The sequence below is a fragment of the Narcine bancroftii genome, chromosome 2 (genome assembly GCF_036971445.1).
Source record: "Narcine bancroftii isolate sNarBan1 chromosome 2, sNarBan1.hap1, whole genome shotgun sequence".
In the NCBI taxonomy this organism is placed as follows: domain Eukaryota; kingdom Metazoa; phylum Chordata; class Chondrichthyes; order Torpediniformes; family Narcinidae; genus Narcine; species Narcine bancroftii.
The window spans coordinates 35,144,193-35,157,792 of record NC_091470.1 but is presented as its reverse complement, the minus strand read 5'-3'; the positions used below and the strand labels follow the sequence as shown (position 1 = coordinate 35,157,792).

Genomic DNA, 13,600 nt, shown 5'->3' with positions numbered 1-13,600 from the left:
ATGAATAAACACTTCATAGCATCTTTGAACACTAGATTTTCAGTTGAGACTTTAATCAGACTGAAATTCAAATTCTGATTCCTAATAAAGCACATTTCAAACATTGTTACTTACTTTGTGGGGTATAAACTGGAGAGAGTATATTGTTCAATTTAAACATTGTTGTGCAATTCAATTTGTGTACCACCATTCCAGTGCCAGTGAAGAATGATTGAAAATACTGTCAGTCTGGATGAACTTTTTTATTTATCTGGAAAATAAAGATTGATTCTTTTTGAATTTGAGGCTGAGTCAGAATGTGTTGACTGTAGGGTTCAGTGGGTAGAGAGTTACAGCTGCGTTGTTGAAAATCCAAAATGGAATTGTTCATTTTAAAAGCTTTGAAGGTAAAATGAGTGGCTTACTTTAATGCTCCACTGCTTTAAGGAAAGAAAAACATGCTAATATTTGGGTACCATTTACCAAAGGATTCATCTCATTCTTAATACTGTGATCTATTTATTATTTTATCCAATCATGGAATTAAATTTTGTTATTTATATTAAATGAATATGATCTCCTATTTTAAAGTTAAGAATTACGACAAGAATAAATCTTTTTGAAGGTTTGGGTAAATTCTCCAGTAAATAGCAAAAGTAGGGATAGAGTGCCAGTCATGTACAGGGAGCATGACTGAGCTCTTAAAGGGAATATAAATATGCTGGAATGCTTGAGGTGTTGGAATCTGCACAGGAGGCAAATCTATGATGCAAGAACTGAAATTGTTTAGAGGAGGAACGTTAGGGGGGAGGGGGAAATCAAAACTGATGGAAATTGGCAAACAGATTGTCTCTCCTGCAGTAAATGGGTGGACTTGGTTTCATCTCACATCCCAGAAGCTCGCTGGCTACTTGAAACAAAGCATGAAGTTTAACAATCATTCATTAATAATGATTATGAATTTATTGTAGTATTTCTTTGGCTTGGCTTCGCGGACGAAGATTTATGGAGGGGGTAAAAAAAGTCCACGTCAGCTGCAGGCTCGTTTGTGGCTGACCAGTCCGATGCGGGACAGGCAGACACGATTGCAGCGGTTGCAAGGGAAAATTGGTTGGTTGGGGTTGGGTGTTGGGTTTTTCCTCCTTTGCCTTTTGTCAGTGAGGTGGGCTCTGCGGTCTTCTTCAAAGGAGGCTGCTGCCCGCCAAACTGTGAGGCGCCAAGATGCACGGTTTGAGGCGTTATCAGCCCACTGGCGGTGGTCAATGTGGCAGGCACCAAGAGATTTCTTTAGGCAGTCCTTGTACCTTTTCTTTGGTGCACCTCTGTCACGGTGGCCAGTGGAGAGCTCGCCATATAATACGATCTTGGGAAGGCGATGGTCCTCCATTCTGGAGACGTGACCCATCCAGCGCAGCTGGATCTTCAGCAGCGTGGACTCGATGCTGTCGACCTCTGCCATCTCGAGTACCTCGACGTTAGGGGTGTGAGCGCTCCAATGGATGTTGAGGATGGAGCGGAGACAACGCTGGTGGAAGCGTTCTAGGAGCCGTAGGTGGTGCCGGTAGAGGACCCATGATTCGGAGCCGAACAGGAGTGTGGGTATGACAACGGCTCTGTATACGCTTATCTTTGTGAGGTTTTTCAGTTGGTTGTTTTTCCAGACTCTTTTGTGTAGTCTTCCAAAGGCGCTATTTGCCTTGGCGAGTCTGTTGTCTATCTCATTGTCGATCCTTGCATCTGATGAAATGGTGCAGCCGAGATAGGTAAACTGGTTGACCGTTTTGAGTTTTGTGTGCCCGATGGAGATGTGGGGGGGCTGGTAGTCATGGTGGGGAGCTGGCTGATGGAGGACCTCAGTTTTCTTCATTATTGTAGTATTTACATATTCTCCAAAATCTAATATGTAATACTATATAATACATAATACTATGCATTAAATTAAAAAGGGTTAGTAATGAATAACAATCAATGTAAATTATAGAAACGTAAATTTAGTGGGTAAAGCCAATGGCATTGCTTAAGTTCTCAAGAGATGTTATATTTTCTTTTAAATATTTTTTATTGAGTTTAACATATAACATTTATAAAGAAAACATAACAAGAGATCTCATATACATACAAGTAGAAACAAAATGAATTAGACAGAGATGTTATATTTTAACTTCAAGTATTCTTGAAATGGTGTGTGGCCTGTATTCTCTGCCTTGCTGTGATTTTAAAACAATTTTTTACTTTTTTCTCTGTTTGAATTTCTAGACACCTATGCAAAACTGTCTCTCCTTAACTCAGTTGGACAGGAGATATCACGGTGCAAGACATCCATCCGTTATGGTCAGCCCAATCCGGTCTACAAGGAGACTTTCATCTTTCAGATTGCCCTTTTCCAGCTCTCAGAAGTAACACTAATGCTTTCAATCTACAACCGAAGGAGTATGCAGCGCAAGGAAATGATTGGTTGGATTTCCATGGGTCAGAACAGCAGTGGAGAAGAAGAGGAAAACCACTGGCTGGAGATGAAGGAATGTCAGAGCTATCAGGTGTGCAGATGGCACATATTACTGGAATCTTAAACTCGTTTTGGCTCAGCATAGCATAGCCTTTGAGACCTTTTAATCTGTGGAACAGACGCCTGTTGTATTCCAATGTTCAGACTCAGCTAAAACCTTCAGGTGGTGAAATAGTCCAAGAATTTACTATGTATACCAGACTGCTTTTCCAGCATGAGAAGTTCTTGCAGGGATTTAAAATCTATTTACGAGAGTTAAGTGCCTGTGGTGGAGTGTCACTGTGTCACAAATCTGTATTAAGGATGAACATGTAGTACAAAGGAATCACTGTTGCTATAGATGTAAGTGCATGTTACATTAACTCTTTAATTGGTTATTGGTCAGTGCCAAGACATGCATGTAAAATTATCTGGTTCTTTAAACATTTTCTTCCAGTAAATGATGGGCCGTCTGTAATTTGTTGACAATTGCAAATGCTAAATGACACTGATTTTGTTGAAAAATACTCTCTCAACAATAATAAAACAAACAGTATAGAATGAAACATTGGTAAAATAAAATGACCCATTAGAAATGTCAGTCTAGAGAATAACCCAAGCAGGCATGATCAAAACTGCCTGTGATGTGGTTTTGAGTGATTACAGCATTTGAGGACAAGATGACTATATCTTATTATCTGTCATCTGAAGAAGCGCTCTGCAAATTGTAGGTTATTTGCCATTGTTTCTGTCACTAAATATTAGATTATTACTTTTTTAAAGGGCTTTTGATGATTCATCTTCCAGAAGTGGATAAACACTATTTTGCTTGGCATAAGCCTCATTTGAAAGTAAAACCCTGATCTTTCTGAGGTTGAATACCAAGATGAGATCAATCCAAAAAGATGATTCTATTCTAAGTATATTCATCCAGCAACTGAGAAATTTACGCCTTTACTCTGTACATTTTTCAGGCAAATTGCTTTGCATAGGTTATGGATACTACTGTCCAAATAGGGTTGAATTTGGAAACTTTAGGTGATTCAATTACATGCTGCATGGCTAAACGAAAGTCTGTTAGGCACAAGCTGTAAATGAAATGTCTTGAGAATGGCTTAACCGTCTTTCAAGCAATTGCAATCAACAGTAGACAATGGACTTTATAACAGTGCTAACAGAGCTTGTCGTCTGGAAACAGACCATTCGTCCATCAGATTTTGTCTCCTGTGTTTTTCTTCATGTGAACTATAGCTCAGTTTCTTTGGCTTGGCTTCGTGGACGAAGATTTATGGAGGGGGTAAAAGTCCACGTCAGCTGCAGGTTCGTTTGTGGCTGACAAGTCCGATGCGGGACAGGCAGACACGGTTGCAGCGGTTGCAGGGGAAAATTGGTGGGTTGGGGTTGGGTGTTGGGTTTTTCCTCCTTTGCCTTTTGTCAGTGAGGTGGGCTCTGCGGTCTTCTTCAAAGGAGGTTGCTGCCCGCCAAACTGTGAGGCGCCAAGATGCACGGTTTGAGGCGTTATCAGCCCACTGGCGGTGGTCAATGTGGCAGGCACCAAGAGATTTCTTTAGGCAGACCTTGTACCTTTTCTTTGGTGCACCTCTGTCACGTGCTGTGTTTTCACTTGCATAACTCCTTTGATAAAATGAAATTTGATTCAAAATAACTTTTTTGGAGTAAAATCCCCAGCAATTATAACTGTCAACACCAACGTGGAAATTCACACCTGTTTTCCTGAAAGTTTGTGGGGTTTTTCTTCCCAATTCTCATTGTTCAAGTTTCTTGGTCTCAGCCTGATTTGTTAAGATCTGTGATCTCCCCAACTGCAGGAAAGAAATGTGCCTCCTCCATCAGATTGTATTGTCAATTTTTCTTCCTTTCCACATTTTTCACAGTCCTCTTTTCTGTTCTTTCTAGCATCTTTTTTTGTGTCTTTCCTGTTTCTCTCAGTATTTGTGCTCCCCAAGCCATTCACAATGATCTCAAATAGTTTTTTTTGTGAATAAAATCTGGTGTGGTGGATCTGTAATTGTACTATTGGTTTTTCTCCACATTGACAAACTGGTACAATATGTGAAGGTGAGAGAGAAGCCTGGGACAGGTGGCTGGTGCCTAGGCCAGAGCTAGAGTCAGCTCAAGTCAGTGTGCTGCCTCCATAAATTCAGTTGGTTGCTTCCTCTCTGGGCTATGTAATGGGCTTGATTTCTTTTCTGTAACTAAATAGGATTAGTTCTTGAGCCTTAAATTCTAGTTTCAGCATGACCTAGAAACATTACTATGTAGGAACCCATTAGCATTGATCACCATGGACCAACCACTTGTAAAATTAGTCATAGAAGAAAATAAGACTTTGGAGAAAGCTTTCCACTTTGTCTCTCAGGTCTGCTCTGCCTTTAAGTAGATCGTGGCTGACTTTCTTCCTCAGCATCATTGTCCTGCCTTATGCCCATATCTCTTGATTCTTCTAATATCCAGTGCTCTACTTGCCTTGGTCTTGAATGGAGTCACTGACAGCCTGCACAGCACGCTTGCTTAGACATTCACAACCCCTTGAGCATGATATTATTCCTCAATGGTCTATCTCCTATTTTCTAATTGTGACTCCCAGTTCTGTCTGTTCTTTCCCTCCCTATCCTACCAAGCCCACTAATTGTCTCAATGAGGTCTAGTGAATAGAGGGCTATTCTGCTTAATCTCTTATCAAATGACAGAGCAGTGGTCCCAGGAACCATTGTGGCAAACCTTGCTGCAATTATAGCAAAAGTATCCATGTTGAGTTATGGCCAAAATCATACATAATGCACCAGCTATGTCTCATCAAGGACTGGTATAACTCTAAGAATCCCTATTTTTCCATTCATTTCCTTTTACACAAAAGGTCAATATACCATTTGTTCTCCAAGATGTACATAACGTGGATTATTTCAGAAATTAGTGTCTGTGCAAATGCTCACAGAAGCATGAGGTGGAAGTTTGAAAAAGGCATTAGAGTAAATCGATTGTTATAAAGTGTTTACAATTGGGGAGCCATTCAGCATAATTACATTGCAAATCCTATTTGATTTTATTAGTGCAAATGAACAGAGGATAGAGATATTTAATAAGAAAAGAAACTTTTTAATAGAAAAATCTAAACAAAATCTCTTTCAATGTCCCAGAAGATAACCCTTGACATTTTTAAAGTATGGAATTCCAAGGTATTTTTTTCTTCAGTAGAGTAGTACTGTATAAGCTATTTATCCAGGAAATGATGTTGAGAAATTGAATAAAACTTTCCATGAACTTGAAATAAATTTTATTATTGAACATTCTGTTTTATATTTACAATGTCTCACCGATTCTTTCTATATGTGTGAATGTGTATGAGAGAGATGAAAGGAAAAGATAGTAGCAAGTTATTATTAATGCCTTCAGTATTGAGTATTCAGTATTCAGTACTGGAAATATATCACACTTTGGCTACTAGACTTAAGATGGCATAAGCACCCTTTCATATTTGTATTCGATACCAATACTGTAAAACATTGAAAGTAAATATGATTTTTTTTTATATTATTGGCCTGTCATGGTAGAAATTGCACACATAAAGCTATAGTGATTTGTTGTTCAGTCTCATTTTGCACTTGTCAGCAATGCCACTGGGTCCCTTGGTACATGAGACTGTGTTTTCCAATAGTTCCCAGATATTGCACCAGAGTTTAAGATTTCAGTGCAAATATCCTTTATTTTTCCTTACTTTTTTACATTTGTTAAAGTGTCAATGGAGAAGGTTACTGTGCACTGTTAATAACATTTGAGTGCACTCTGCATAGAATTTAATTGAGTTGTTAATTACTGTCAAGTGTATCGACATAGTGTGGAAAAGTTTTGATTTGCGTGCTATTCAGGCAAATCAGCCCATATGTAAGTACAATAAGTAATGCCAAAAATGTGCAGAATATAGTGTTACAGAGAAAATATAGCCTTTTAAAATCATATTTACATTCAGTCAACAGGAATATGAAAGGGTTCTTATTGCAATCAGAAGTCTGGTAGCCAAAGAGGGATAGAATTGCATGTATATGAAATACACGTACACATATTCATACTAAATCAGAGATTGAGTGTAAAGGGAGCAAACACTCTCCTACACACAAGAATCATCGATGATGTACAGATAATCTATAGCTGCTGTGTACTGGATTTTAAATTTATTTAATGATTAAGTGAATTTATGAAATAATATGACACAAAAGAAGGCCATTCATGCTATTTTGGTCTGACAGTCCTTTGAAGGTGCTACCCAGTTGGTACCATTCCTTTAATCCAGGAGTGGCCAAGCTTTAAATGTTTAATTTAGACATACAGCACAGTAACGGACCATTTCAGCCCAAGAGTGTGTAGGTTAATTGGGCGAGACAGTCTTGTTGGCTGTATGTCTAAATTAAAAATTAAAAATTTGGCCATCTCTGCTTTAACCTCCATCACCCTGCTTTCCTCTTTGTTTCTAATCAAATATTTCCTCATTAAAAGTTATCATTGAATCTATATTATTGGGGTAGTAAATTCCAGAAGATGCCTGACTGGAAATCTTTTGTTCACACATTAATTTCTGGTGTTTCTGCCAAATCTTCAACGTGCATCCATTGGTTACATCTCCTCCTGGCAACTTCTCCACCTTTTTGTTAAAAAGAAAATCTCTTCGGGATGGTGAACATTTGTATTAAATCTCTCCTTAACCGCAGTAATCCATGAAGAATATGCCCTGCCTCACTCTTCTCTCCCAGTAACAGATCAACCCACGTGCCTGGACCTATTTTTTTTCCTACATTCTCCCCTGGACCCTTAAAAGAATATGGTGAATTTGTGTTATTCCATGTTTTTGAAGTGCTTTCAAATTGTTTGTCTGGTGATATGTAATTACATCACTAGGTCACCAGGGGTCATCCCGGTGACCTTGTACATAAAGCAGTCCAGAGCTACAGTCAAGCCTTCCAGGTTTGTCTTGCAGAGAGACAAGACCTCATAGTGTACATATTAGTTTATTAAAGCTGTCTTATACTCACACTGCTGGTGTGGTTATTGACAGTACAGTTTGCCTTTAAATTCTGTCAATTTGATGACACTCCTTTAAAATGTTAGTCACATAGTATTAATCTTTCTACCTCCTGTGTCTATGGTTTTGGTTCCCTCATACAAGACATGATTTTGGCCAAGAAAATTTGCTCTCTCATCCCTGCCAGCACTGCCTTGAAATGAGCAAAAGCAAACTCAAACATTTCAAGTATTTTTTTGTGCTTGTTATTTGTAAAGCTGGCCATGCTGCAAGAAGTAGAATATTTTTTATTTTGGATATATTATTCCAGCATCCAGTATTTCCAACTAGTTTAGGGATGTCAAGCATCCTCCCCCACCCACTGAAGCGACCACCCATCCCTTCACCTCTTGTATGTCAGATTTTTATTACTTTTGGGTCTTATGGACTAAAAATTATTTTGCATTTTTTTAATTTAAAACAATCTGAACAATTCTGACACAGCGATTTGCCACCTTATACCTGTAGTTGTATTTTCTGGAATAGAACAAAAGCAGACACTGTTATACTCCATTAATTAATATAATACTTCTCAAAGTGATGATGTTATTTGAACCACGTCCAGCATTTATGAGGTTACATTGCCTTCCAATCATTGTTTTATGTTTTTTTTAAAACAGATTGATGCCAAGCTATAAGTTATAAACTGAGTTGTTCTCTGGAACAGATGATGTAATTGCCTTTCATTTTGAGTCCTGTTCAGAGTCACTTCTGGCAGTATATTCAAACTGGAGTAAAACTGTCACCTTAAACCATCCAGATATCAATGAGTCACCTTAGCTATTGCTACTGTGTTAATTAATTGGATGGGTTCATGACTTGACTATCTACTTAGGCAATGAATCGTGAACACTTTTCAAATAATGGAAAGCCAGGTGTTGCAATAGATAACTGTTTTGGTGTTCTGAATACTAGAAAATAGGTTCATTATGATTTACTTCACTTAAACTGGCTGAATAATACAGGTACTTGAGACCTATATGACTTGTGCCCATCCATACATACAACCAAAATTTGTTAAAAAATATAAAATTTATGCAGTTTATGTTGTATTTGGCAAACTATAATAGGGATGTAAGATCCACAATGTGTGCTCTTATCTTGTTAGTTGGTGTCCCGGGATCCGTAAGCTGGGTGTGGCCATCTTGATTCCTATGCACGTGAGCGAGTCTTTGGTTGGAGCATGTGCAGTGTGACAGAGTATATAGATATGTTTTTGGGAGATAAATTGGGAAAGGTTTGTTAGAGTAGGTTACATACAAACACTTTAAAAGAGATCTTATTTAAAATACTAGAGCTCTGCCACATGCTAGACATATGAGCTCCACAGCTTTTGCAAGAGCTTTGAAGAGTGCTCAAAAGACTTCACTAATGGATTGTTGTTTACAAAAGGTAACAGATGAAAGATCTTGTTGGAGCTGCCTTCTGTCTGGAGGTGTTCTAAGAGCGTCATGTGGTTTTACAAGCAGAGAGAGTCAAAGAGGTTTTCTCAGAGAGAGAGAGAGAGAAAGAGAGAGAGAGAGAGAGACACACACACACACACACACACACACACACACACACACACACACACACAGAGATCACCTGTACAGTGCTACAGCCAGCAGAAGTAGCTGGGACTGGAACAGAACAAGCTGGAAAGCTTGTGGAAAGCCATTTTGGAAAACTGCCTTGTCAAAGCCTTTGTGGTCCATGCAAGAGGAGAGGACTGGCTGTCTAATGTTTCACTTGGAATAAGTGAAACATAAAGGAACTCTGTGGTGACCTGAAGGAAAGAGGTTATCATCTGGACAACCCTGATGGGGACAGTTTCATCAGCAAGATACTGAAGTGACTGATGGAAGTACATCAGTTCTGGATGTCCTGGAACAACAAATTTCTTTCTGAAAATCAACAAGAACCTTCCTGAGCGGTAACCATTTACCTTTCAAGCACCAAAACCTGGTGAACTTTACAAATGTAAAATTCTGTGCACAATATAAGAATTGCCTGCAACCAGTGAACTTGGAGGAACGAGAAGTGAGGTTGGTCTGTTAACCAAACTATTCTGAACTTACACACTCATTACATGCACATAAGCGTAGAATTAGAAGGGGGTAAAGTTAGGTTAGTTAAGTTAAAGTTTGATTCTATTTTCATGTTTAAAGATAATTAAAACCAACTTTTGTTTAAGTAACTATTTGTCTTGGTGAATATCTATTGCTGCTGGGTCTTGGGGTCGTCTAGGCTCGTAACAGCAGTTCATGTATTGGAGTTCGGTTGGTGTATGCATGAGAGTTAAGGGCACAAATTCAATATCATTCAATATATCATACCCTCCTATATTTCCATAAGAACTGCCAAGCTTAGATTCAGATCAGGCATTCTGATACAACACAGAATTGACAGCAATGAAAAGAGATGTTTTATTTTTGCAAACTTTTTACTTGAAGATTGTTCCTTTTATTTCAAGCACATATATTCTAAATTCTGTTATCTTCCATTTAACCGCAAATTCAAAAATGGGTCACCTGTTTCATATTTCTGGATCTCTCTGTCTCCACCTCAAGGGATAAACTGTTCACTTCACAGGCAGCTCCTCCAACCTTGAGCTTGCAATGAGACTTCTTTTACACTGGAAAAATCAAGCATGGATCAGCTAACCATGTTATGGAACAGTTTGTGTGATGATCCATGATGGCCATCTTGAACTTCTGATTAAATTTCAACTCTTCTTCCCATTCCCACATTGACTTATATATCCACAGCCTTCTCCATGGTCGTCGTGAGGTCAAATAAAAAAGTGGAAGGACACCTCATGATCCATTTCTACCTATCATCTACCAGCCTCTGTCTCCAAATGCTCCCTCCTTCTCCCCAACTTGTGTCCACCTGGCCATCACCTTCCACCCATCGCCTACCAGCCACTATTTCTGCCCTTCCTTTCACCTGTTTATGCTACTTTCTTCTGTCTACACACTCAGTTCTGATGAAGGGTCTTGGCCCAAAACATTGACTACTCCTTTAATTTTTCAGATGCTGCTTGACCAAATGCATTCCTCCAGTTTGTTTGAGTTTTGCACCAGATTCCAGAATCTGTAGCCTCTTGTCCTTTTTTTTTCTAAATTCTGTACTTTTTTCACACTATATAGTGATAAGATGGGGCAATATTTTCATAGCAGGATATTTTTGATGTGTATAATGTTAAAATGCTTGTGCCAATCATATGAAACAAATGGATTGGCTAACTCTGATTTCTTGGTTATTTCAACATCGACTGCGAGACCGAATTGCTTTTAAAATTCTTATGCCAGAATATGAAACATCTATTTTGTCAATTTAGTAAGGACACACAATTTTATGTAGATAATTGGTTTAGAATAAAGATGTTGTCACATTGTATATGCATTATCATCTTTCTGCACAGCCTGGTTTGTATTACATGATCTTTTAAATCAGATGCATTTACTTTTTATAACTATTGCAATAAAAGACACAATTTGTAATGCAATTAGAGGGTCATTCATCGACAAGTATATTTCAGTAACCTTTTGGAGAACTGAATGAACAAAAACAAAAGTTTCCTGACACAATGGCACTTCAGCTGACATGAACATTTGTAGTTCCCATTATATATTACCCTTTTCTATGAGGCAGTGTGTTCTCCCCCTTGCATTCTGACCCACTGAAACAGCTGCCTCTGTCTATCGATTGACGAACTTTTCTTTCTTGGGCAGTAGCAATGAACTGAGAAAGTTAATATTATAAAATTTCTCAACTTTGTTTTTGACTTTGATATACGAAACCAATGATATTTCAATTTTGAAATGATGTGCAAGATACCAATGATTCAAAATCCACAAAGAGGCACTCAAGTTAATTCATTTGGCATATGGACATGATCAATTATTCTAATTGCTCCTTGGTTTCATGTTTTGTGGAAATACTCCATTGGTTTTGGATCATCTTGAACACTTTTATAGTCATATTACTTGTGCTGGCAAATGTCAATATTAGGGAAAGTGAAAATAACTGCTTCATGCCTAATAGCAGATCTCTGCCAATACCCGTCTAACAGTGCATACCCCTTGACCATTTTGACAAATGGCTTATCATCCCAATGGAATAATATAAAGGCTGCAGATTTCAAAACTCTGAGCATTACCTCAGCAATGTTTTGTTTAAGTACTATTTGTCTTGTTGAATATCTTTTGCTGCTGGGCCTTGGGGTCCTCTAGGCTCGTAACAGCAGTTCATGCATTGGAGTTCGGTTGGTGTATGCATGAGAGTTAAGGGCACAAATTCAATATCGTTCAATATATCATACCCTAAAGAACTGCCAAGCTTAGATTCAGATCAGGCATTCTGATACAACACAGAATTGACAGCAATGAAAAGAGATGTTTTATTTTTGCAAACTTTTTACTTGAAGATTGTTCCTTTTATTTCAAGCACATATATTCTAAATTCTGTTATCTTCCACTTACCCTCAAATTCAAAAATGGGTCACCTGTTTCATATTTCTGGATCTCTCTGTCTCCACCTCAAGGGATAAACTGTTCACTTCACAGGCAGCTCCTCCAACATTGAGCTTGCAATGAGACCTCTTCTACACCGGAAAGATCAAGCATGGATCAGCTAACCATTTTATGGAACAATTTGTGTGATGCTCAGTAAATATATATATATATATATATATATATGTGTACCTAGTAACTCCATCCTCTTTGGTTACTAGACTTATGTTGGATAAAAATAAATATAATCCTGAATATAAATATATATAAAGGCTGCTTTGTCTGTATTCTGCACATTTTCTTGGCTGGTCAGGAATAATGTAGGGTTTCGACCCAAAATGTTGACTCTCTTTTCCTCTACAGATGCTGCCTGCGTTCTTCTAGGCGGAATCTTTTTGGCTCTCAGTAGGGCTCTGACCTAGTAAATTAACAGTTTTGTTTCAAACGAGCATTATGGATCATCACACAAACTGGAAACCCAGGAAGAAGACATAATATCATGCCCACTGAGTGACCAGTAAAGAACAAATGCTATCTTTACCTGAATGTGCATTGTCCCAAGATCAGATCTCAGGCAAATAAACCAGGTGATGACCAGTGGAAAAGTCTCACAAGAAATTGATGGGTCTACCTATCTACCTAAAATAGGAAAGCTCAGAACTGCAATCTGGTGCAGGGAAAGTGGATAGTTGGACTCTGGAGACCATTCAGCCCACTGAGTCAATGCTGGTTCTCTGCAAGAGATCCATTGAGTGCCATTCCCCAGGTTACTCCCAGATGACCTGTAAATTTTATCTCTGTAATTATTTGCATACGGGTAGTTGCAGCCAACAGTTTCATCTTATTGGAATGGTTAGCTCACTGCCCAAATAAAAATTGAACCCATAGCCAGGTGTATATTCCTTCCAATGTTCCCCAACAATTTCATAGCCAATTGTTATTGATTTTCTTTCACCCCAAACCTTGTACACCAAAAATAAACAGCCAGTTCTTCCTTTTCAAGGAACATTTATTGCTGTTATGCAGAGCTGTTTTGAGACCATATGGGAATAATACAAAATCTTTTATGGCTCATTGTAATATCCCCAAACCCTTAGAGATTTTGTCATTGCTGTCATACAGGTGCATATTTAGGTACTTTTTTGTTAAAGGATTAGCATTTTTGATTGTCATTGTTTAAAAGAGATTATACGTCAGAGATGTGTTACTTGAGCAAGATAGACAAGAGAGAATTAAGTTTATGGGAATGCATGTAATTTTAATAAGACCAGTATTCTTTAATAGAGTTGGGTGGATAGGCTTCGAAAATCAGAAAATGCTAGAAATTCAGTCAGACAGCATGCATTGAGAGCAAAATAGAGTTAATGTTTTAGATCAATGATTTTTTTAAATTAAAACTGGGAAAGCCAGCAGAGACAGTGAAGAGATGGAGAAAGCAAAGGAAATATTTGATAGTCTGGAGGTCAAGAGTAAACACGAGACAGAGTTTGGTGTTGAGAGATGTAAAGGCTTGTCAATAGTAGCTAGTCAGTGTGACAGAGGTGTAAATAGAAGGTGATGAGAAAA

At 38.3% G+C, this 13,600-nt stretch overlaps 1 protein-coding gene across 6 annotated transcripts in view; it reads left to right on the top strand.

The window, feature by feature from the left end:
* The window catches only part of LOC138753363 (synaptotagmin-16-like), a 70,574-nt gene extending 64,834 nt beyond the window's left edge, over window positions 1-5,740 (top strand). For all 6 annotated transcript variants that reach the window (XM_069916261.1, XM_069916260.1, XM_069916259.1 and 3 more), the window contains one exon: window positions 2,236-5,740. In XM_069916261.1, the coding sequence (XP_069772362.1) occupies window positions 2,236-2,549 (314 nt within the window). In that variant the 3' untranslated portion in view covers window positions 2,550-5,740. The remainder of the gene's footprint in view (window positions 1-2,235) is intronic.
* The last annotated feature ends 7,860 nt before the right edge of the window (window positions 5,741-13,600 follow it).